Source organism: Bos taurus, chromosome 29, assembly GCF_002263795.3.
Source record: "Bos taurus isolate L1 Dominette 01449 registration number 42190680 breed Hereford chromosome 29, ARS-UCD2.0, whole genome shotgun sequence".
In the NCBI taxonomy this organism is placed as follows: domain Eukaryota; kingdom Metazoa; phylum Chordata; class Mammalia; order Artiodactyla; family Bovidae; genus Bos; species Bos taurus.
The window spans coordinates 24,565,252-24,591,270 of record NC_037356.1 but is presented as its reverse complement, the minus strand read 5'-3'; the positions used below and the strand labels follow the sequence as shown (position 1 = coordinate 24,591,270).

Genomic DNA, 26,019 nt, shown 5'->3' with positions numbered 1-26,019 from the left:
AACCCAGTGGATCAATACCACAGCTTGTACATTTAACTAGCAGCTTAGACTACCTTCCCACATAGGGTCTAATTTGAACTCTGAATAAATCTTTCACATAAAAAAAATAAAAACAAACTTGCACATAAGTCTGTGCAGTAAGCTGGTTTTGCCATTATTCAAAGTTTATAACTGCAGAGACTAAAACTAAGGACTGGGCCAAATATACACAGTCAGTGTACAAGCTGAGGCTTACACCTGGCTCTTATAACTTGAAATCCTATTCTCTTTCTCTACTGTCACAGAGAGCTTCATATAAACCAAAGTATTAGTTGCTCAGTCATGTCCAACTTTTTGAAGAGTAGCCTGCCAGGCACCTCTGTCCATGGAATTCTCCAGGCAAGAATACTGGAGTAGGTTGTCCTTTCCTTCTCCCAAATAAACCAAGATAGTTCTTTTATAAGATCTTTCATAGGCTTTACCTTCTCTTTCCTACAATGACTGCTTTGATCCATGTCATCATCCCCTCTGGCAAGAGCTTCAACCAAAAGCCCTCTTCTATCTTTATCTCTTTTCTGCACACTACTTCCAGTTTCTTCATCTACTAAATGCTGCTGCTGCTGCTAAGTCACTTCAGTCGTGTCCGAGTCTGTGCGACCCCATAGACGGCAGCCCACGAGGCTCCTCCGTCCCTGGGATTCTCCAGGCAAGAATACTGGAGTGGGTTGCCATTTCCTTCTCCAAAATGCAGAGCTCATTAATCAACTCTTTAGATTAAAATTTGGCTAACATCTGTTTTGTCTGCCATTTGCAGTAGGTTGAATGGTGCCTCCAAAATAAATAAATATAGCCCCTGGGACCTGTGAGCATGACCTTATTGGGGGGCGGGGGGAGTCTTTGAAAATGTAGCTAAGGAGTGGCACGCGCACGCTCTCGCGCACCCTTGCTCCCACAGTCCTCTGCGCAACCGGCTTTGCAGCCACCTCGTGGCAGAGCGCACGAGTGCAGTGACGCGCAGAAGCCCCGCGCCACCCAGCAGGCCACAACAGTTTCAGAGCTCGCGAGTCTTTAAAATGGCAGAGCAGCTTTCCCCGGGAAAGACGACGGACCAGGTGTGCACCTTTCTTTTTAGAAAGCCTGGACGAAAGGGGGGTGCAGGCCGCAGAAAACGCCTGATCTGCGACCAAGAGTCCGGAGGCGGCGGCGGCGGCGGCGGCGGCAGCAGCAGCAGCAGCAGCGGTGACGAAGGCAACAGGGTGGTTCGTCCTGAAAAGAAGCGGGCGATCCACACTCCGATGATCCAGAAGACCTGGGGCGGTGGTAAACAGAAAGGGGCTTCCGGGAACCGGAGTAGCGAGGAGGAAGTAGAGGAGCCCGAGAGTCTCGGCGTGGTCTATAAGTCCACTCGCTCGGCGAAACCCGTGGGGCCGGAGGACATGGGGGCGACCGCTGTGTACGAGCTAGACACGGAGAAGGAGCGTGACGCACAAGCCATCTTTGAGCGCAGCCGGAAGATCCGGGAGGAGTTGAGAGGCAAGGAAGATGATAAGATCTACCGGGGAATGAATAATTATCAGAAATACATGAGGCCCAAAGACGCGTCTGCGGGTAGTGATTCCTCAGGAATGGCGAGGAAGGGCCCCATTCGAGCTCCCGAGCATCTGCGTGCCACAGTGCGCTGGGATTACCAGCCCGACATTTGTAAGGACTACAAAGAGACCGGCTTTTGCGGCTTCGGAGACAGTTGCAAATTCCTCCATGACCGCTCAGATTACAAGCACGGGTGGCAGATCCAACGCGAGCTCGACGAAGGTCGCTATGGCGTCGACGAGGATGAAAACTATGAAGTGGCAAGGGATGAGGAGGAACTACCATTCAAGTGTTTCATCTGTCGCCAGACCTTCCAAAACCCTGTGGTCACCAAATGCAGGCATTATTTCTGTGAGGGCTGTGCGCTTCAGCATTTCCGCACCACCTCGCGCTGCTACGTCTGTGACCAGCAGACCAACGGAGTCTTCAATCCAGCGAAAGAATTGATCGCCAAACTGGAGAAGCGTCGAGCTGCAGAAGAGGGTGGTGCTTCTAATTTCCCAGAAGACCCCGATAAGGGTCCAATTCCCATTACTTAATTTTCCCATTATTCTCAAATCTCGAAATGTTTTGTTGTTTTGGAAAAAAAGAAGTGTAGCTAAGTTACAGATCTCTAGGTGAGATCATTCTGTATTTTTCTGGGTTGGCCCTAAATCCAGCCTTAAGTATCCTTGTAAGGCAGAAGAGAAGGCCATGTGAAGACAGAGGCAAAGACTGATGTCCGCAGCCATAAGCCAAGGGATCCCTGAAGCCACCAGAAGCTGGAAGAAGCAAACCTCCAAAAGTACCCCACCAACACCTTGATTTCAGACTTCGAGCCTCCAGAACTGTGACAGAATACACTGCTGTTGTTATAAGCCACTCAGAGTGAATTTGTTATGGCAGCTGTAGGAACCTAATATACCATTTCTTTACCTCTTCTTGACTTTGAGGGTTCATTACATCGCTGGCTTCCCTGCTCATCTGGCTCTGTGTCTCAAATAAACCCTCAGCCCTTCTGGGACTCCTTCACTGCCTTCTGCGTGGGACCCTCGGGTCCTTTATGTGATATCCCTCATGTTGCTTCTTTGTTGGAAAGAAGACATGCCATGGCAACAGAAGTCCCCCCTCAGAAGGGAACTGGCTTTTGGGTAACATAGGGAAGGAGATGAACTCTGTAAGGACAGACAGAGTGTGTAAGCAGAGCACCATTTGCCCATGAGTTCCTTTCTATGTTTTCTCCTTTCTTAAAAAAAATTGTTTATTTACTTTTGGCTGGATCTTCATTGCTGCACGTGGGCTATTCTCTAGTTGTGGGGGCCACTCTTCTCATTGTGGTGGTGTCTCTTGTTTCAGAGCATGGTCTCTAGGCGTGCTGGCTCAGTAGCTGTGATGCATGGGCTTAGTTGCCTGCAGCATGTGGGGTCTTGGACCAGGGATCAAAACCGTGTCCCTTGCATTGGCAGGAGGATTCTTTACCACTAGACCATCAGGAAAGGGCACCCCCCCTCCCCACTTTAATCCCTCTCTGTATTGTTTCCATTAAAGAGCACATCTGAGGGTTACTACCTGCACAATTTATACCTCATTTTTGGGTACTGCAAAGTAAGAATGTTTGACAAGTTGACTCCTTCCTCTCCTTAGGGGTCACATAAAAGATGAAATAAAAGATAAAAAACGAAAGTTTTTCATGAGTACCAGCTAAGTGTCAACTACAAATCCGCACTTAACCAAGAGCATTGCCAATAACTGAACAACAAAGGCATTTGCCACCTGCCTCTATGGAGATTGAACCCCTTGCTGCTCTAGCTGTTGACCTTCAGCAACCCCTGAGGAAGTTCAGGGTGGAGTGAGACACTCTGTGCTCCAGGGAATCTGGTGGGACAGGTCTTTAGACAGTTGGATGTTTTTAGGAACAGATTTTATGATCTTAATCCTTGCATCTAGAGAAGCACTAAATCCCTTCATGGTGACATCATGACTAACAAAAAGCCTTTTGTAAAATGAGTGCTTCATGGTACTGAACTGCCCCTTCACCAAAACCTTATAGACTTTCCCCCACTGCCTCTTTGGAGCAGTCTCTCAGAGCTATCTGAGATGCTGCCTCCCGGGCTGCAGTCCTCATTTTGCCCCAAATAAAACTTAACTCACAACTCTCAAGTTGCACATCTTTTTTAGTTAACATAAGTATTAAACACTACCCCAAGAACCAGGACTATATCAGTGAGATAGATGTGGTGCCTGGACTCACAGGGTAGTCTTCCTGGGTTGATGAATACCATGCTTATCTACCTGGACTTGCCCAAGGTCACATAAGCTATTTAAGTGGCCAAGATTCAAATCTTCTGTCTGATTTCAAAGTTCACGCTTTCCACCACATCAGGCCTGTTGATCAGTGTTCTGGCAGGACCAGGGCTTCCTTGGTGGCTCAGAGGTTAAAGTGTCTGCCTGCAATGTGGGAGGCCTGGGTTCGATCCCTGGGTTGGGAAGATTCCCTGGAGAAGAAAGTGGCAACCCACTCCATTATTCTTGCCTGGAGAACCCCATGGACGGAGAGTTGTTCAAATGGGACAGTGGAGGAGAATTTAATAAGAGAAGATTTATAAGTGTGGGGAGGGTTAAGGAAAATCCAACAGGGAATGGTGCTGTGTCCCAGTGCTAACAATAGCTGGGTCTGAAGAGGTGTGGCGGGAGGTGGTTCCAAGAACTTGGAGAGGGTGTCTGTATCTGTGAGGGAGATCTGAATGATGGGAGTTGTGCCTCTTGGCAGAGGACCAACCCCAGTGACTCTGTAGAGAAGGAGATGGGGAAATAAAGACCCTTAGCTCACTCTCTTCCCCCTTTCAGATAACCAGTGCCTCCCATTGGCCAAATCCAACTAGAAACTAGAGGACAAGCCAGAATATTACAGGCTTTAGAGGTCAGCTCTGCCGTCACAGAGAGAAGGGCATAGAGGGTAGAAAGTGGATATGATGGGGCAAATGAGAAATGCCCAGTACACCAGCATTTCACAAACTTTTCCCATTCAGATATTACCTTCTTGAATTCATCATATCCCATGTATCCTATATAATCATCTATTCTTAATATTTTTTAAATGTCCTCACTTTTAAATACCTTATTAAGTGTATTAATAGGTCACAAAGAGTCAGACATGACTCAGAGACTGAACAACAACAACTAATAAATGTATTACTAGTAATTCAGGTAATATGTGGCTACCTTAAATAGAAGAAAACCAATAAAAATATAATGAAAAGAAATAATTTCCCCAAATTTAAAAATTAAAATTAATAATTATAAGTGATTGTTTATCTTTTGAGGTCAGGTACCATCTGGCCCTGCCTGCTTATCCTGTCCCCACCCCTGCTCCAGGTGTTTATCCCTCCAGTTCAGCCATATTGATTTTTGGCCCTCAAAACCAGCCATACTCTCACCGACTACAGTGTCTTTGCATTGATTATTCTTTAGCATTGGCCAATGAGAGAACACTCTTAAAAATGCTAGGGAACTGAATAATACAACACATACAGGACAATCAGCTAAAAACAAGAGAAACTATGCTTTCCTGAAGACTATTCTAGAATTGTACTGGAATCACTAAACAGTTGGTCATTGATCTGGGTATCCAAGGTCTTGTCCTGGTATCAAACTTTAATTCTATGATCTTACATAAAATATTTAACAGAAATGTGACTCAGTTTTCATCTATAAAATGAAACAAAAATTAGCATGGTAGCAGGAAACATGTGGGTACATATGCCAGCATCTCTTCACTTCTACAACTTCCAAAAGGGAAAAAAGTTACTGTCAAGAACATGAAAAATACACCAAATCAGCACCTAAATTGCTGAATGCAGTTCATGCCTGTATTTGTTCTGTGACAGGAATATAGCAAAATTTTCTTCTAAACACCTATCTTTACCAAATCTAAATTCTTTGTGCCCCACCAGATAGCTTAATAGTGCTACATTTATTTACAGCTCTCCTTTGTAAAAAAAGTCATCCAGCATACATATTTATGAATAAATGGGATAATAAATGGGGAAGAAGTATGGCCACCTTGAATACTGTTTAAACCCATTCTTCTTTCTTTTTTAATAGTGACCTCTATTTTCTAGCCACAGCAATCAGAGAAGAAAAGAAAGGAATCCAAATTGCTGCTTTCCTTGAGGTGGTACTTTCAGACATGAGGAGCTGACCTCATCTAGGCTTCATTCCAGAGAAGGCAATGGCACCCCACTCCAGTAGTCTTGCCTGGAAAATCCCATGGACAGAGGAGCCTAGTAGGCTATAGTCCATGGGGTCGCTGAGGGTCGGACAAGACTGAGCGACTTCACTTTCACTTTTCACTTTCCTGCATTGGAGAAGGAAATGGCAACCTACTCCAGTGTTCTTGCCTGGAGAATCCCAGGGATGGGGGAGCCTGGTGGGCTGCCATCTATGGGGTCGCACAGAGTTGGACACGACTGAAGTGACTTAGCAGCAGCAGCGGGCTTCATTCCTCTGTCTACCCTGATGGTCAGGGTGGTCTCCTTAGTTCTTCTCAGTCAGAACTAAGGAGATGCAGTTAACTAAGAAGGAACTTTTGCTTGTGATTTGGCCTTTTCCACTGGACTTAAATCTCAGAGGATGCACTGATATCTTGAATAATCCACTCTCTTCATCCCTGCCCCTGGCTCTGTGCCCTGAATAAAACTGGTCTGCACAGTCTAAGCTCCTTCTGATCAATTAGTACCAGCAGGAGATCAAGGGAGGGGGAAGAGGATTCCCTGGCCGGCTAGTGATTAGGAATTCATGCTTCCACTGCAGGGAGCATGGGTTCAATCTCTGGTCAGGGACCTAAGGTCCCACAAGCTGCACCAAAAAGGTGGAAGGGAGTGAGGTTGAGCTATTATTCCCTCAATTCCTTCTCTGTGCAGTTGCTCCAAACTCACTGTATCCTATAAGACAGCCCTCTCTGTCTAAGTTTTGATGAACTGATCCCCTCTTCTCTTTTGCTCTTTGAAACATCATCCATTTAGTACCCTTGCCTTCAATTACCCATTTTGAGTGCCATGTCTTTCCTATCTTGAACCTTGATTAAAATGGTGGGGGGGGGGGTGATAGGCTGGACCTTCCCACCACCTTTGAGTCACCTTGTGAGGTCTGAGAGTCAGGCCAACATGAAGGAGAGAGGAGCCAAGGGAGGAAGAGGGACTGAGTCCTAGCTCCACTGGCTGACCGCCTGACTTCAGTGATGCCCAAGGCTTTCACACACAGAATTTTTGTTTTTTATTATGTAATCCAGTATATATATTTTTCTTTGCTCAAAACATCTTGAGCTGACATTTCAATAGCTTGAAACAGAAGTCTTAATGAAGGTGTTACTAAAAATATAGCTCTAAAGAAAAGACACCTGGATCCCTGATGGTAAAGACTCTACATCTGACTTAAATGCAGAACTACCTTCTAGTTCCATTCTCCCTGAGGCCTGATCCTACAGCTGATTCTGTTTTCAGATTTCTCTGAGATTCTGTCTCCCATACACACTATGTGGGTATTACAATATTCATTGTCTTTACTGTAGTTAGCATTAGTGAGTCTCTGTTTCTTGGAGCAAAGTGAACATCATAAAACAGTTCCCATTTTACACATAAGAAAATGGATGCCAAGATAAATGAAGAAACTTCATCTAAGTCAAAGGTAATGTCAAACGTGGACTTGGCAGGCAGGTCTTCTGGCCCAGGGCCTTTCCATGCTACCCCAGCTTTCTTGTGTTCCCTTATCTCCTTCCCTTATGCTTTTCCCTTCCTATTTGCTCTGAAATGTTGTGGCCCTGCTGCCTTAGTAGTCTAGGTTGTGTCCGTTTATCTAAGGGCACTGATGCTCACCAACTGTCAGAGAAGAAAAGTCATGCTGCTAAGTCGCTTCAGTCGTGTCCGACTCTGTGCGACCCCAGAGACAGCAGCCCACCAGGCTCCCCTGTCCCTGGGATTCTCCAGGCAAGAACACTGGAGTGGGTTCCCATTTCCTTCTCCAATGCATGAAAGTGAAAAGTGAAAGTGAAGTCGCTCAGTTGTGTCTGACTCAGCGACCCCATGGACTGCAGCCTACCAGGCTCTTCCGTCCATGGGATTTTCCAGGCAAGACTACTGGAGTGGGGTGCCATTGCCTTCTCCATGGGCTTATCTTTTTCTGAGTTTCCATCCCTTGTCACTCATTTGCATTTAGCACATGCTACCCTATGAAAGTTTGGGAGATGTTAGATAATGTTAACTTGTACTTTTATTTAGCTCCCCGAGTATTCATAACTTACCATCTCAGGTGAGAGTACATTTATCTTGTATCGGATTCATCCTGGAAAAGTCTCTAGTACCTAGAACAGTATTTAGTTCACATTAGAGAATCAGTGTCCAGTATCCAGTGAGTATCCATCGATATGATTGACTCAAAGCATCTTATATTAGGCAAAATGCTGAGGAAGCTGCTGTGACACATGATAGTGGCTCCAACATGACAGAAGTCGACCTATCCCACAGCCCGGAAGTGGGCGAACAGTCCAGGGTAGTAGGCAGGTAGCTCTGTTCTATGAATTGATGCAGGGACTCAGGGTCCAGCTTCTTACTCTGCCATTCTGCTTATGGTTAGAGCTGGCTCACTCATACCACGTTCACATCTTGGCATAAGGAAAGGAGGAAAGGGAAAGGGAAGGGAAAGCAGGTAGTTTTCTTATTAAAATGTGACTTGAGTGCGCACATATTATCTCCGCTTGTAGCTAATTGGCTAAAACATTGTCACATGTTCAAATGGACTTGCAAGTGATGTTGGGAAATATAGAATATAAATGGTCAGCCGTGTGGCTTGATAAAACTCAGAGCTCTATTGTTAAAGACAAGAAAGACCATGTAATATCCAGTGAAATGACTAAATTTTTAAAAGAGCGGGTGGGAGAAATCCTTGGTCATTCCTATCCTAGGTATTTACCTAAGAGTAATCAAACCTGTGTCCACAGAAAGACAAGGAGATAAATGTTCACGGGAGTCTTAGTCATAATAGCCAAAAACAGGAAACAGACCAAATGTTCATCAACAGAATGTTTAAACATGTCATGGGCTATTCATCCAATGGACTATTACTCAGCAATTAAAAAGGAACAAAACTGCTGATACATGAAGCAACCAAGGTTGACTTACCCATTTAGCATAGTAGGCACAGCACCCAGGCCCATGAAAATGTTTTAATTTCTTTTAAAATCAGAAGGAAAAAATGAACTTTTAGGTTGATGAAAATGTTTTATTACATAATATATATTTGTCATTATAGCAACACAGTTATAAGAGATAAATTTTATTTTTTATGAAGGAAGGGGCTCATTGAAGTGCATGGGATCCATGAAAGTCATAACACAGACCTACAAACAATAGAGATGAATCTTAAAAACATTATGCTGAGCAAAAAACTTGAGAGAAAAGAGTATGTGCTGTATGATTATATTTAATGAAGTCCTATAACAGACAAAACTAACCTACTGATAGCTTAGAAAATGGTTGCCTTTGGGATGGCGGGGATTGAAGGCACTTTCTGGGGTGACAGAAATGTTCTGTATCTTGTTTCTAGTGGTGGTTGTGAAGATGAATACACAATTATCTAAAAGCATGGAACAGGACTTTTTCCATCCATGCATTTTATTCTATGTATCCATGCTGAAGAATTGATGCTTTTGAACTGTGGTGTTGGAGAAGACTCTTGAGAGTCCCTTGGACTGCAAGGAGATCCAACCAGTCAATCCTAAAAGAAATCAGTCCTGAATATTCATTGGAAAGACTGATGCTGAAGCTGAAAGTCCAATACTTTGGCCACCTGATGTGGAGAGCTGAGTCACTGGAAAAGACCCTGATGCTGGGAAAGATTGAAGGCAGGAGAAGGGGATGACAGAGGATGAGATGGTTAGAAGGCATCACTGACTTGCTCATAAGTTTGAGCAAGCTCTGGGAGTTGGTGATGGACAGGGAAGCCTGGCATGCTGTAGTCCGTGGGGTTGCAAAGAGTCAGACACAACTGAGCAACTGAACCTAACTGATTTTATTGTATATTAATTATGACACATTTTTTTTTAAAGAGAATTAACACTACAATGCTAATCATCTCTGCAACAGATTTGATTAATGAATTCTTGAGACAGTGTTAGCTGGCATGGTTTTAAGTTGCCTTTTAGCAGAAAAGCTCTAGGAACTCTAATAGAAGAATTCAACACTGTGGCAGACCAGCAGGGAAGGAAACACTCTGCTCTGTATCAGTTAAGGTTTTTGGTTGCAAGCAACAGAAAATAGCTCTGGTTAGCTAAAGCAGAAAATGAAACTATTGTCAAAAAAATAGAAAGGAAAGAAAGAAAAGAATAAGAGGAAGTATAATAAACAGCCTTTGAACACAGGCAGGAATTAAAGAAAGTGAAGCAACCAATCAGACCATCAGATCACTGGCAGATCCCAGGATGCCATTACCCTATACAGTTGCTCTGTCCAACCAAACTCTATCTCAGCTTCCCACAGCATCATTGTATAACCTTCCAAAGTGAAAAACTTGGATAAGAAGTGTCTGACTGGCTGAGCCTAGGTCTCACCTGCATGTAAAATAATTCCCTGGCAGTTGGGAGAGGAAACATGTTTTACTTGACTTCTAGAGTAGGAGGTAGAGCCCTGTATCCCATTAATTTTGGAATTCCCTAAAATAAGATTCGGAGAAGGAAATGGCAACCCATTCTAGTATTCTTGCCTGGAGAATCCCATGGACAGAGGAGCCTGACAGGCTACAGTCTATGGGGTCGCCAAGAGTTGGACACAACTGAATGACTAAGCACAGCACAAAATAAGAGTATTTGAATGCTGGGCAGCCAAAAATGACCAAAGTCCACAACACAATCTATCTCTGTTGTACAGGTTCTGGCTTATGATTCTAACTCCTGTCCAGGACTTCCAAAATCTGGGACAGTCCCAGTGTAGATAGCTATGTTCTAATCCATGGATCTTGGCTATGAAGAGTGTACAGGGGAACGGGTGTAGAAGGTTGCTTTGGCTTAACCATCTAGAACCTAAGCAGGGAAACCAATTGTACTGGTGAGATAAGGTGAGAGCCAGAATTGCATAAGAGAAATAATTAAAAGGCAGAGAGGATGGAGGCCTTGGTGATTAATCTAGAATGTGGAAAGGCCTGCCAAAGGAGTCAAAGGGGAGAATCGGAATTTCTGACTTGAGAGGGAAGGGGTGAAGACTGTGCAAATGAATAGACAGTGACACCCAAGAGAGGCAAGGAGCAGACTGGTTTTACTGCTGTTTGGGGGCGGCTGGAAGGGAAGGGTTACGTTTCAATGTGAATTCAAGATGAAGATTTTCAACACGCAGTTGACATTATAGGTTTTGAAAAGGGTCAAACGCAGGTCAAGGCGACTGGCCGGAGACCTTGGATGCAGGCCAGCTCAGCCCAGAGGGTGAGGAAGAACGCTGGAGAGAGGAGCCCAGAGATCCCCGACATTGAGGTAGAGGTCTCCGAGCTTTCTACCCAGATGGGCGCAGCCACGTGCTCAAGGCGCGCCTGGGCCGCACCCTCTGGCCCCACAGGGCCCCATCCCTCTGGGCGGGGCGAGCAGCGATACCCGGAAGTCACCCGGAAGACGAAGTCCCGGTAGGCGTCGAGCTGGGAGGGGCCCCGCCGAGGCGTGCCAGGGGACGAGGAACTCGGGGCTGGAGGGATGGCCAGATGTCCCGGTGCGCAGCGCTGAGCGCCGCGGTTGCGGCGGGGGTGGCGGCGCTAGTAGCCGCCTTGCTCCTGCTGCAGCCCGAGGACGTGGGGCAGGGGGCCAGCCTCAGGTAACCCCTCCGCTTGGGGGACCGAGGAGGCTCCGTACCCCCTGTGGTTGGAGGAAGGAGGGGCCAGAGTCGGGGACACGGGCTCCCTGGTAACGGCAATTTGTGGCACCTGGCGCAGCCCCTGTTCCAGCCCCTTCTGAGGTGTGGATTGGCTCAGGTGCTGGGGAACGGCCAGGGAGCCACGCCCTGCCGGTGACTCTGCACTTTCCCCTGGGCCCCGACTGCGGAGAAGAACCGTACCTTCCTCCAGACCAACCCACCCACCTTTGTTCCGGGGGAAGCACGGCCGCCCCTTAAACGTCCCGAGACCAGCACCTGTTAATGTTATTTTTGCAGCATGGCCGAGACAGAAGCCCTGCCGAAGCTTCGGGAAGACTTCAGGATGCAGAATAAATCCGTCTTTATTCTGGGCGCCAGCGGGGAAACCGGCAGAGTGCTCTTGAAAGAAATTCTGGAACAGGGCCTGTTTTCCAAAGTCACGCTGATTGGCCGGAGGAAGCTCACGTTGGACGAGGAAGCTTATAAAAACGTGGTGGGTATTTGCGCTGTGACTCAAAAGTGTCCCCGCAGTGTTTCTGCAGGGTGAGGGTATTTTCTGCGGGATGGCTTGCGGTGGCCCCAAGAGGTGTTCGGACTTCCCTCATAGCTCAGTTGGTAAAGAATCTGCCTGCAATGCAGGAGACCCCGGTTCAGTTCCTGTGTTGGGAAGATCCCCTGGAGAAGGGAAAGGCTACCCACTCCAGTATTCTGGCCTGGAGAATTCCATTGACTGTATAATCCATGGGGTCGCAAAGAGTCGGACACGACTGAGCAACTTTCACTTCATCTCAAGAGGTGTGCAAGTGTGACCACTATTGGTCTATGAGAGGCTTTACTGGAAGCTGGATTGTATGTCCGAGTGGGCTTCCTCCTCACTTGAACAAAGCCCTTCTTTCAGTCCAGACCCCCATAAGGTGGAGCCTAGGTGAAAGGGAGGCCAGGGAGGAAGAGAAGAGCCACGTTGCCATGGCTTCTAGAGAAAACAGTCCTTGGGCAATTTTCTCAACCCCATTGCTTGTTTTGTTTACCTGTCCACTCCACACTAATGTCAGTGAATCAGTTTGTGGAGTGGGAAACACTTTCTGGCACTGAGAGGTGCGGTTTTTCAGCTGCAAGAATTTGCCCTGCCTGACTTAGGGCTGCAGGCTTGTGTCTGTAAGTTGAATCATCCTTTTCCTGTCACTTACACTTTCTTGGTTGACCCACTGACACAGCAGATTGCAGTCTGGTGCTAATTCTCTAAATATCTGAAGCTTGATCTTGGTGGAAATTTGTAAAGGAAGTAATTTGTAAACTGTGGTAAATTAAACTGTGGTGTAATTCTGATATCTCCCAACTGTTGCCACAGGTTTCACAGGTGGAACATTCCAGTTAACAACTGTCTAACAGATGAATGCCCTTGACTCCTGCAGGTCATTTTGCATATGTTTTTGGTCTCAGGATTTTTCTGTTCCAAATGGACATCTTTGTTCAGATGTAGGCAGGTAATATGTGATCTTCATAGTCTGACTTCATGGGGCATGAAGTCGGACACTTCTGGCCGTTAGAAACAAATGGAGTTCTGTGCTTTGATGGTCGAGTTTTGGTGGCACTTCTTTTGCTCAGGCACTTTCTGTAAGCATTCTTTTCTTCAGCACTGGGTACAGTGCCAGGAAAATGCTTTTGAAAGAGAGGGAAAAGCAACATTTTATGTAAACTCCTGGATGATGGGAACTTCTGAAACTTTTCTTTTTTAAATTTCACAGCAAACTTAAGAGGTTAGATGGTGTTTCATGAATGTTCATGAGTGTGAGAATTAGCAAGGGTGCTTATCAAAAGTGCAGTGTTGGCATGAGACCTAGGAATATGGCTTTTTGTCAAGCACCTGCTGCCTGATTATAGTGCTGGTTTAGACTGAAAGAAAGATTATCTTTCACATTTTATTGCCGAAGGAACACATTTTATTGCTAAGGCATATGAATAACTTGGCCAAAATGATTATCATGCCTAGTAAGCAGCAAACCTAAGACTCAAACCTAGGTTTTGAGATTCCAGAAACCATTTCCTTCCTTGACATTATACCTCATTGGTATTTCTCCTGGTAATATACAGAGAAGTCTTTTATTTTTCCAGAGAGAAAATTATATTTGAACCTGGCTTAAGAGAGCTAGATCACCTGTAGTCCAGTTGTGTGTAGTGTAGACATTTAAGTACATTGTTGATGTTTAAATTTAGATTTATTGCTTTTTCTGGAAGAAAATGAGCTTGCAAAATGTGATGTTAAGTGAATTGACTCTACTAATATTCTCTCATTTATTCTTTAAATCTAGAGGGGGTATTTTTTTCCTGTTTGTTTTGTTTTAATAACATCAAGTAATATACAACTATGTCTCTGTTGTCTAGAATCAAGAAGTGGTGGACTTTGAGAAACTGGATGACTATGCTTCTGCCTTTCAAGGTCATGATGTTGGATTCTGTTGCCTGGGTACCACCAGAAAAAAAGCTGGGGCGGTAAGGAAGAAATACACCCTTTTCCCTTTTCTCTTGTCAGTCACGTCAAAGATTCTGTTTTTGCTCCCCCTTTTGCTTTCTATTTGCTGTGCTTAATTAGCACATTAATTAGCTAATATTAGCACTTAACACTTAAGATTCCATGTGCTGCCCTAGTATTTGCTATACTTTGAATAGTACTGATAAATTCATCTTTCCTTCAACATAATCCTTGAGTTCATATCCCATCATAGATATTTCATGGTCTTGCCTTTTGCAAATATTGTGGTCACTCCATCCTCTAACTAAGGTTTGAGTAAAAGTAACTGGCTCATGCTCTTAGCAGTAAGTGTTTTTGTTTCTTTATAAATGATTTAAATTGATCTCTCTCACTTGAGTGATTTGCTTCAACCTATTTCCATGCAGAGCCTTAAGCTTCTGTGCTAGAACATCAGAACAGAGGCACGATTCAGCTAGCTTCCAGTGATGACTCAGCCTCCAGCGATGATCCTGTGGTGATTCAGCCTTAACTGACTCGGAACTGTCTTCACACACATTTTATTTGCTTTTTAATGATAAATTGCATTCTAAATTGCATTGGCCTCTATCTAGAAGTCAAACTTTACTATATAGTTAGAAATCAAAGCTTACTATGTAGATCCTGGGGAAGTGTTAATGCATACATCTTATTTGATTCATACCTTGACTATAGTTTATCTCTCTGACAGAATTTACTTGCTGGAGTTAAACATGTCTGTTAATATGCAGGACGACGATGGTCCCATGCGGGCTTACCATAGGTTTATAAACAGGCCCGGGCATCAGAATCATTCAGAGAACACACAGTTAAGAACTATTGATTTATACCAACCAAGAAGTTAGGCTCAGATATATTTCTCTGGACAATCCAAAGAATAATTGTATTTATGCTTTCATTAGGGATGAATTTCCAGATTTTCTGTAGTTTTGCCATGTGCCCAGAGGAACAGTCTGGTTTATGAGTTCTTTGCTGAGAAGTGAGGATTATCAAGAAGTTTGACTCTCCCAGGAATTGGCATATCATCTTTCCAACGAAGGGTCATTTTCCTGCCGAGCAGCTCATGCAGTCTTTTCTTTCCCAGGGACAGTCACAAGCCTTGTGTCCTCTAAAAGCATGGAAAAATTTTTGTTCTAGTACACTGCAGGTTCCACGGTCTCAACTGCCAACCTGACTTTGGTGGTGACTCAGCAAAATAAAAAACACTGCATTAGGCATAGAGCGGTTGATTTTCATGACAGAAGGCAAATCTCATAGGGCTCTCCAGGGGAAGGTCTAAATTGTTTTATTGCATTCAGATTGCATAATGCAGTTTTAATCAGGATTTGGGTGTGTTCCCTATCTAGAATATTTTTTTGGGGGAGGGAGTTTTTTCTCCACCCCACAGGCTGCTCAATACCTTTCATTCTCCAAACAGTTTGAAAAGATAAAAGTAACTAATGAGTAAGGAAAAGACTAGTAAACCAAATATATAATCTCAGAAATTAGTTAAGGCATAAATGGTTTAAGATAGTGACAGGAAATAAGCTGACATTTCTTCCAGAAAGTCTTTTTTGTTTTTAATTTGAAACTAATTTAGATTGGATGCAGTATGAAGCTTGGAGGTTGTGATGACTTAAGGCAGTTTAAAAGAAGTGACAGTTCACAAGTGGCTAGGTACTTGTTTGATGGGGGCCTCACCCTACCTGGTATTCTGGTCAGGAACCCTGTCAGTTTGGTTTTTTTTTTAAAAAGGTCATTGGATGGCTTTTGCAAAGTTGGTGGCTAGCTAAGTGTCATTCTGTAGCTGTTTTGTAACTGAAATAGCCCACATTTTCATCTAGAACCCGAGTTTCCAGTACAGGAACTTCAAGAAATTCAGGGTTTCTATCTCTAGTGTTGAGGTCATCAGAGTAGCCCACTTATTTCCCTCTGACCTTCATTGTATTAGTTTGCTAGGGCTGTCATAACAAAAAATGATAACCCCCGTGGCTGAAACAACAGGAATTTCATATCTCCCAGGCCTGAAGCCTGCACATCTGAGATTGGGGTATTGACAGTGTTGGTCGCTTTTGAGGGCTGGGAAGGAAGGATGCTTTCCAGGCTTCTCTCTTTGACCTGCAGATGGCTGACTTCTCCCTGTGTCTCCTCTCATAGCGTTTTTCCTACGTACTTGTGTGTGCATGCTAAGTCACTTCAGTCTGTCTGACTCTATGCGACCCTATGGACTATAGCCTGCCAGGCTCCTCGGTCCGTGGGATTCTCCAGGCAGGAATACTGGAGTGAGTTGCCAGGCCCCTCTCCAAGGGATCTTCCTGACCCAGGGGTCAAACTGGAGTCAGTGTCTCCTGCACTGGCAGGTGGGTTCTTTACCACTAGTGCCACTGCCTGTGGCAGTGTTCAAATTTCTCCTTTTTATAACAAGTCTAGTCGAACTGAATTAAGAACCACCATACTCAGTATGGGGCTTCCCTTGTGGCTCAGACTGTAAAGAATCTGCCTGCAATGCGGGAGACCTGGGTTCAGTCCCTGGGTCAGAAGGGTATAGCTTCCTGGAGGGTATCCCCTGGAGAAGGGTACAGCTACCCACTCCAGGATTCTTGCCTGCAGAATTCCGTGGATAGAGGAGCCTGGCTGGCTATAGTCCATGGGGTTGCAAGGAGTTGGACATGACTGAGCAACTACTCAGTATGACCTCATCTGAACTAATTACATCTGCAAACAAGGGTACATTAGCTGGGGATTAGGCCTTCAACATATGAATTTTGATGTTGCAACCTCAAATACAGTCTACCAAGATTTCTACTGACACTGGTGCTAGGGTCTGTTAGCCCGTCTTGAGCTGTTTGCAAAACCATTTCCTTTAGCAGCAGCTGGTGAGATGCTGATCTTCTTTTCACATTCACACGCCATAGTTGTCTAATCAGTGCAGGGACTTCATGACCTAATCCAGATGTGTTGTATCAGAGGTTGACTTCATGACCTGGCCCTAATCCAGATGTGTTGTATCTGAAAGCGTGTTTTTAATAGACTTCTTGGGGGGTTCTGATGCAGCCAACTCTCTTCCTCGTGCTGGGCCTGCTTTCAGGAGGCGTTGGGCAGTGTTAGTCCTCCTCACCTGCTGGTTTTCCAGGAACTGTTGACCCAGGTGACCTTCACATTGCTTTGGTATGTAACTTACGTGCCAGTGAACTTTGAAATATCCCTTGAAAACCAGATCTACATTGGCTGTAAGTGAAGTGCAAAGAACTCACAGGTGCCACTGAGAATGGGGCTTTCTCCTTATTAAGAGAAGGATTTGGTTAGTGAGTTTGAAGGGGGTGTTATTGTAGTTTCTTCTTTTCATTTATCTCCTCACCAGCTCAGCACAGGATTCCGAAGTCCAGGCTTTTGGAGTCTGTCAAATGAACGGTGCCATTAATGTGATTAACACAGCTACTGTCACGTTTATTAGGCATCATTGAATCTCTGGGCTTCTGATTCTAATAATACACTCTTCTAAACCAGGCGCTTGCACACTGCTGTGGGCCGAATACAGCCTGCCTGTTTTTGAATAGCCCTTGAGCTACGAATGTTTTTATATTTTTAAGTGGTTAAAAATTTTCAAAGAGGAAAAATGTGTCATGACACATGAGGATGTAAGAAATTCAAATTTCTGTATCCATAAGTAAAATTTTATTGAAATATTCTCATTACTTTATCTATTATTAATGGCTACATTTGCACAATGATGGCAGAGCTGTGTAATTACAGTTGTAAATCTGCAAATATTTACTGTCTTATCCTATAGAGGGAAAGTTTGCCAGCCCCTGTTGTCACCTCTACTGTTTTCTTTGATGTCTAGAAGGGGACTTGTGAAGTGATGAGGTCCCAGATGGTTCAGGGAACCCAGAGTATAGGCTCTGTTTGGATACCGAGTGGCTATGGGGCCTTGGGTATGCCAGTTAGCTCCTGTGGACCACGGCCTCCTTGTCTGTGCTGAGAGGGAGATGACCACTGCAGCTCCTTTGGCCTGCAAAATTCTTTGACTTTTAAAACACAGAGAAAAGAGTGCTCCGAATGGAAAAAAAAATGTGTGAGAACATGGAGATTGACTCAGGAATCTCTGTAAGATTTTGTTTTTCTCTCCAGAGCTCCTTTGCTCACCAAGACCTTGCTTCCTACTCTGTACATGAAGTACAGATGTGCTCTCCAGGACAGGAACAAATGGGGTCTCAGGTCATACCGTCCATTGTTGGTCAGCATCTCTTTGTTTTCTAGTCTGATTTGTAGGGTTGGATTGAAAAGGGAGTGGAGGAGAAAGAATCTGAAGCAGAAATATGGCCAAGTGGGACCCTTTGCGGGATGATAGATCCTCCTTTCTTGGAAAAGATTCTTCTTGACCTTGCGTCATTCCCGCTGCTTGCTTGTCCTATCAGTCAGAATTGAAGTACTGTGTCAGGATGAATTATTCCTAAGGCACAGTGTTCCCAGTGTGCAGGCGTTGGCAGATTAGAAAGAATACTTAGTAGCTTTGGATTGTCATAAGACTTAAAGAGTAATTAGAGAATTTATCTCCTTAGATGTTTGTGGAGCTCACAAAGCTCTCTCTGCTGTGTCATATAAATATATTGTGCTTATTCTTTTGAGCTGGTACTGGAAAAGGAAATTTATAGTGGCAATTTATTTAATCAATTCCTTTTTCTAGAAGGACTCTGATTCCTTTCTTAGGGTAAAACACACTGACTGTGGATCGTAAAGACACAATAATATAATGGACTTAATGCTCTCAGAAGAGACGTCTTTTTTTTCCTGCTATATGGTTAGGGAAACTAAATATGATTTTTCTGAAAATTGTGTTTCTGGGATATGGAGTAGCGTGTTTTGGTTTCTTTTTCTATTGCGTTTTTATTTGAGTTGCTAGAGAACAAGAAAGGGTGTTAATAATTAGATTTTAAAGATAGCTCCCTTCGGTCTATAAACAGCATCTTCCTCACTCCAGAGAAAACCAGTTGTGTGTCGGTGTCTCTGACTCCGTCGCTGGGATCCACGTTTAGTTTGGTTTCCAAGTCCTTGAAAGCCGTTGACCCCTTTGCTTTTGAGTTTCATTCACCAGCTAAAAGGCCACGCATCAGGGTGGGGGAAGTGAAATTCAAAGTTTGTGGGCTTGGAAAAATGCGTATTTATAATCAGCTTGAGGGCTCAGAGGATTTGTGAAATCGTTTTGGATTAACAGCCATTGATTGCTAATAAAACAGTATTTCGCTTTGTCCAGAGAACAGCGGTGGAGAAAGGTATGGGCACCTTGTCAACAGGGCCCATTGAGCAGGGCTGATGGGCCAAGCGTGGGGGTCGCAGCAGCAGCAGCGTGGGTGCTCGTCCCGCAAGGAGCCCTTGTCAGCCCTTTGCCAGGCGGGTGACAGGAGGGACGCCAGAGGCTGATGGCTGGGGTGCTATTGATGTGCCTTAGCTGACTAATCAGATTGAAAAAAGTCCCGTGGTATTTATGTCACTTTAATTTTCATCAAACAATCGGAGACGACAGGACTCTATTAAGGAGAGGTTGATCCAGAACTAAAGCCAAATAAATTGGGGTCTCAGTTTAATCAAATTATCCCTTTACTGGCCCTGGATTAAGTGAGAGGCACGGCGTCGGTCTAGAGCCTTGTGATTGGCTAAAGCTTTCCCTTATCTTTAAAGACGCTGATGAAAGAAGAAACGTTTTTTAACAGATAGTTCTAATAATCCTTCTAAGAAATAGTGCTAAACCAGCAGCAGCAACTAAAAGGAATTTCACTAGTCACCAGTGTAATTTTATTGGAAATCATGGACCTGTTACCAAAATCAGAGTTCTGCTGAATTGGAGTGAGGGGAAGAAAATAGATATGGAAGAGAAGTAGAGTGTTTTCGAATTTTTCGGTGTCATTTTGGGTGGTTCTTGGCACATTTTCAGCACATGTAAAATCTCAATTCAGAGAATGGCTCAGAGGAGATCAGTCTCATCCCACTCTCAGAGTGTGCTGAGTATTAAAGTCAGCGTGCTGCACACCCATTAAGAAAAGCAGCAAGAGGGAACTGCATTCGGTGTGTAGGGTGGGTCTTCGAGTCCAGTATTAGGATTGAATCTCAAAGTCTACAACCCAAAAGGAGATGGGGATGATAACCTGGCTAAGAGTTAAGGTTATATCATCTAAAAAAAGGAAAGGCAAAGGAACAACAGACCTGTCCTGCAGGTCGTGGACATAGTCAAAGATTCTCTGTGGGGAGTGATGAGAAGAGAGGACAAAACAGGATTCTGGGGTAACAGTGATGCTCTGTTTCAGGGTCTGGGAGGTGGTTGCAGAAGACGTTTAGCTTATGAACACTTTATAGCCAGTCCTATACTGAGAATATGTTTTCTTTTATGATCTACTGCCATACAAAGTCTGGAAAGTTCGCTTGGGCCCCTTGTTTTAGAATTGAATTCTGTATTAGTTTCCTATTGCTGCTGTAACAAATTCCCTCAAAGTTAGTGGCTTAAAACAATGTAAATTTATCATCTTCTGGTTAGCAGGCTGATGTGGATTTTGCTGAGATAAAATCAAGGTGTTGACAGGGCTGCATTCTCTTCTGCAGGCTCTAGGGGAGAATCCATTTCTTTACCGTTTCTGGCTCTAGAGCCTGCGGGGGTTCATGGTCCCTTCCTCTATCTTTAAAGCCAGCAATGGGGGATCCAGTGCCCCTCACACTGCCTGACTCCAATCTCCTTTTCTGCTACCCTTTTCCACTATAAGGACTCTTGTGATTACATTGGGCCCACTTGGATAATACAGAATAAGCTTTTTCAGCATCAAGGTTGTTGTTACTGAATGTTGTTGTTCAGGCGCTAAGTCGTGTCCGACTCTTTGCGACCCCATCAAACTGTGGAAAATTCTTAAAGAGATGGGAATACCAGACCACCTTCCATATCTCCTGAGAATCCTGTATACAGGTCAACAGTTAGAACCGGACATGGAACAAAGGACTGTTTCAGAATTGGGAAAGGAGTACCTCAAGCCTGTGTATTGTCGCCCCACTTACTTGATTTATATGCAGAATAAATCATGCAAAAGCCCAGGCTGGGGTGAATAACAAGCTGGAATCAAGATTGCTGGGAGAAACATCAACAACCTCAGATACACAGATGATACCACTTTAATGGCAGAAAGTGAAGAGGAACTAAAGAGCCTCTTGATGAGGGTGAAAGACGAGACTGAAAAAGCTGGTTAGCAGCCGTAAGTCCACCTGCACCCTTCATTCACCTTGGCCGTGCAGCCTCGAGCACATTCACAGGTGTGGGGATTAGGATGTAGGCATCTTTGAGGGGCCAGTATTCTGCCTGCCACAACAATGGATTAGTCCTGTCAGTAGCTGGAGATGGTGTGAGGTAAGAAGGAACATGGGTACAAGTGGGAAGCCCTGCTTAGAGAGTCGGGAATTTGCATCCTGCTCTCAGCTCTCTCCCTTATTAGCTGGGAGTTCTTGGATTGCTGGACCTTGTGGCCGGTCACATCTCCACAGTGAGGGGGTTGGCTGTGATGTTTCCAAAAGTGCCTTCTGTCTATCCTGTGAAAGATACATACATTTAGGGTCAAAACCTACGAGAGGGCAGATTTTGTAAAATTCATTTACTCTTAATTGAAGGAGTTTTGTTGTCAAGCATCAGCAAGAATCAACCTTAGGCACACCCATGTGCCCTCCCTCCCAAACCTCCCTCCCATATCTCTCCCCTTCGAATCCCTGTAAATGGTTACAGAGACTCTGAGCAGATTTTTAATTAAAAACAAACAAACAAAAAGTCACTGGGACAGTAATCCAGCCTTCAGATTTGGAATCTTCCTTATGTGTAACCTCATTATATAATTGTGGGTACTTGTGAAGTTCAACTTCAGTGGACTTTAGACTTCTTTTCAGCTGTCCTGAATTTGAAGATGCCTGGCTTTGTGGTGGTCCCAAGAAGCTATTACACGGAATTCTCTTTTCTGGATACAGGCATGTGTCCTTCAGTTAGACCCTAAAAATAAAACTGAATCCGTATTCTCTTGTTTACAGCATCCTCTCCCCTCCTCCTTTGACTGCCTCTTATTTTTTTCCTCGTTGGATTTGCCTTTTTTCTGCTTTCACTGGACTTTTATTCATTCCAGTATTTTTGGAGCACCTACCATGTACTGGGTGTGTACAGATGCTGAGATGTGAACTAAGAAAGACCCAACTGCTACCCTCACTGGACTGAGTCTAGATCAGGGGTCTCCCAACATTCTTAATTATATGTTGTTGTTTATTCAGCTTTTTTGTGACTCCATGGACTGTAGGCTACTAGGCTCCTCTGTCCATGGAATTTCCCAAGCAAGAATACTGGAGCATGTTGTCATTGCCTTCTCCAGGGGATCTTCCCATCCCAGGGATCGAACCTATGTCTCCTGCCTGTCAGGTAGATTCTTTAACAGTGAGCCACCTGGGAAACCCCCTTGCTTATACACCTGTCAGTAAAAAATTTGCAGATGTACTCCTTACTAACATGTAAAGTGAAAGTGAAGTCGCTCAGTCATGTCCGACTCTTTGCGACCCCATGGACTGTAGCCTATCAGGTTCCTCCATCCATGGGATTTTCCAGGCAAGAGTGCTGGAGTGGATTGCCATTTCCTTCTCCAGGGGATCTTCTCGACCCAGGAATCGAACCAGGGTCTCCCACATTGCAGGCAGATGCTTTACCGTCTGAGCCACCCGGGAAGTAAAGTATGTTGTAAAACATAAAAGTTGGAAGTTAAATAGACGTCATTCTCATAGTGCCTGGATGGTGTTGGCAGCCATTCTTCTGAGACACTACCATGTTAAAGTTAACACTGAAAAAAACAGAGAAGACAGGAGGAGGGTGGTAAGACTGTAAGTGACCAAAGACACAGAAACATGAGGCTAAACACCGTTTCCAAGCCTCATGATATTATCGTTCCTTTTGTTCGTTGCAGATTTGCTCGGTGTCTGTGTTTCAGTGTCACTGTCCTTGTTTTTCTCACAGTCTGGCCTCGCTACCGAAGCTGGAACATCCGTCCTGAGCGTCATATCGGAGCCCTTCCCAGGGTCTGAGCCTGATGTTCATGTTTTACTCTGATTCATTTTGCTTGGATCCCCTCCCCTCCCCACCACTGACTGCTTACCTGCCACCCAAGCTGAGGAGTAATTTTTAAGATGAACTCACAGCTGTTTGGAAAAACTCATTCTTTTTGCCCTTAGGAGGGATTTGTCCGTGTTGATCGTGATTATGTCCTGAAGTCTGCAGAGCTGGCGAAGTCTGGAGGGTGCAAGCATTTCAACTTGCTCTCCTCTAAGGGAGCTGATAAGTCAAGCAATTTTTTATATCTGCAAGTCAAGGTTTGTGCATGTTTCTGTCTTTTATGTACTTTGGGGAAGCCTGGCTTTTTGGCAGTAATAATATAAAAATGCTAGGTAATACCAAAATGCATTAAATGCATTATGTTTTGCATTTTTTATAGCTGCAGGGACTGCTCTTTTGCAGGGCTATATTTAGTAATCAAGAGTGATTTGAAAGGTAATTTCCAGTGTCTTCCCCTTTGTTGATTATCTGGTTAGCATGAAATGAAATGTTGCCATCTCTGGTATTAAAGATCCTCAGAACTCTAGCATTAGAAGAGACTTTGAGATAGTTCAGCACATCTTTTTTCATTTTCTACTGCACGTCATCTCTTCCTTCACTCTCCAGACTCTAGAATCTAAAACTCTGGAAGAGGATATTTACAAATATTGAGACCTGCAGAAGCAGATTGTCTTCAAAACCCCAAGTTACTCTTGTTGTTAGCATTACAGCAAGTTGGTCTTGATTGCATAATAAATGTGTTTTTTGCTAACAGGGGGAAGTGGAAGCTAGAGTTGAAGAGTTAAAATTTGATCGTTATTCCATATTTAGGCCTGGGTAAGTATTCCTACTGCCTAGGAGTACCCCTTTAAGTTGGTTATTCTCTAGGAGCTGGTTTTTCGTTTGAAGAGACTGACAAATAAGATATCTATGATGTGAATAGAAGTTGTATGGAGGGAGAGCACTTCCTCGAAGAACCCAGCTTTGGGCTTTCAAGAAAGGGGTAGATGCTACGTTGTTGGTGCCACGTTCAGAATAGTCTGGAATTTCCTGGGTAGCGTTTGCTGCCTTCTTCAGAATCCTCTTCATGCCCAAATAAGACTGTTTTCACACTGGATCGGTGTTTGGGCTGTCCTAACAGAGTAACACCACAGAATGGGAGGTTACCAGTCCAAGATCAAGGTACCATCAGGGTTAGTGTTGGGTGACGTCACACTGGGGATTAGGGCTTTATCATGAATCTGGGGAGACACAGTTCAATTAACATCCTGTATGGTGTGAGACTCCGGGAGATAGGGGAGGAAGGGGAAGCCTGGTGTGCTGCAGTCCATGGGGTCGCAAAGAGTTGGACACGACTTAGTGACTGAGCAACAACAACAATGGTCTGAATGCAATTTACCATCTCTTCCCCTGCTTTTCTTTTTCTCTTTAGAGTTCTCTTATGTGATAGGCAGGAATCTCGCCCAGGTGAATGGCTGGTTAGGAAGTTCTTTGGCTCCTTACCAGAATCTTGGGCCAGTGGGCACTCTGTGCCAGTGATAACTGTGGTCAGAGCAATGCTGAACAACGTCGTGAGACCAAGTGACAAGAAGAAGGAACTGCTGGATAACAAGGCCATCCATGACCTGGGGAAAGCTGATGACTCTCTCAAGCCATGACCACACTGGAGAAATTTTTTTTTTTTTTTTTTTTTATTGTCAGATTCAACACCTACCAGCTAATTGGTAATTTCAGAGTCTTAAAAAAAATGTGCTTTGACTATGGTTTTCAGTTTTTGTCCAGTCAAAAAATTATTGTGCTCTGCCTCAGTGTTTTAGAACCTGGGGCTTACCTCATGGCTCAGATGGTGAAGAACCTGCTTGCAATGTGGGACACCCAGGTTCAGTCCCTGGGTAGTGAAGATCCCTGGAGAAAGAAATGGCTACCCACTCCAGTATTCTTGCCTAGAGAATTCCAAGGACAGAGGAACCTGGTGGGCTACAGTCCATGGGGTTGCAAAAAGTCAGACATGACTGAGCAACTAACATTTGCTTGCTTGTACATAAGTAGACATCACCTGGGGAGCCTTTCAAAAATAGAGATCCACCAGCTCTCTGGTGGCCTAGTGTCTGATATTCTGCACAGAAATAAGGGGTTCATAGGAGGGCCTGAGTCAGAATTTTCTGACTCAGAACTTTTGCGTTATGGGCACAGGAATCTGTTGTTGAAGCTTAATGTTCTGATGCCGCTGGCACAGAGGCCAGCTTTGAAATGCTTTTCTGCAAAGTCACAGCAGCAGTGCACACTTTATGTATCATGCAGATGAGTTCTGAACTAAAATTGTTTACATTTGTGTCTTTGAGTTACCCTGTGCTGACTGAGTGTTCAATGTGTAAGTGAATATTGTGCCTTACTACTTCTTTTGGATATATAATAAAAGTTACTATGTAGCCGAGCTTATATAATTCATGGGAGAATTAAATAGAATAATTAATATGAATGGATAAGTCGTGGGTGCCCTTAGATTGTTAGAAAATGCCCAGGTTTCATTCAGAATATGCAGTGCATTGACCAGTGGGGTGATAGAATAGCAGCTAATATTTATCAGGGGATTGCGAAATGCCAACCTTTATATGTGCTGTCTGTCCTTTAACCCTCCAAGCAATCCTTATAATTCACATCATCCCCATATCTCAGATGGGGAAACTGAGGCTCACTGTGGCTAAGTGCCTTGCCCAAAGGCCCAAAGCTAAAGCCAGGAAATAGCAGAACCAGGATTCTAACCCAAGTCAGCCTGAATCCATAGCTTCTGTTTTCAGCCACTCGGCAAGAGGGTCCAGTGTCCGTGTATTTCCAGGAAATTCCACCTAATTGTTACTGGATCAGTACATGCCATGGATGCATAAGATAGAAATATTTGAGTTTCTCTATTGGTCTAGGATTTCTCTAATGATTAACCACAAAATGTTCACATAGCCAGTTAACATGTCTCAAAGTGCTTCACTTTAAAAATTATGGAGAAGGAAAGGAAGATG

The 26,019-nt window shown here is 44.3% G+C and overlaps 2 protein-coding genes across 4 annotated transcripts; both read left to right on the top strand.

The window, feature by feature from the left end:
• Positions 1-902: 902 nt before the first annotated feature.
• Positions 903-2,816, top strand: LOC518027 (E3 ubiquitin-protein ligase RNF113A). Its single transcript, XM_005226772.5, has one exon. It carries the CDS (start codon positions 1,053-1,055, stop codon positions 2,106-2,108), a length of 1,056 nt encoding a protein of 351 aa, XP_005226829.1. The 5' UTR covers positions 903-1,052; the 3' UTR covers positions 2,109-2,816.
• Positions 2,817-11,031: 8,215 nt separating this feature from the next.
• HTATIP2 (HIV-1 Tat interactive protein 2) lies at positions 11,032-25,439 on the top strand. 3 transcript variants are annotated; one of them, XM_005226759.4, is made up of 6 exons: positions 11,032-11,208; positions 11,730-11,925; positions 13,815-13,922; positions 23,146-23,283; positions 23,781-23,842; positions 24,438-25,434. In XM_005226759.4, exons 1-6 carry the CDS (start codon positions 11,090-11,092, stop codon positions 24,661-24,663), a joined length of 849 nt encoding a protein of 282 aa, XP_005226816.3. In that variant the 5' UTR covers positions 11,032-11,089; the 3' UTR covers positions 24,664-25,434.
• The last annotated feature ends 580 nt before the right edge of the window (positions 25,440-26,019 follow it).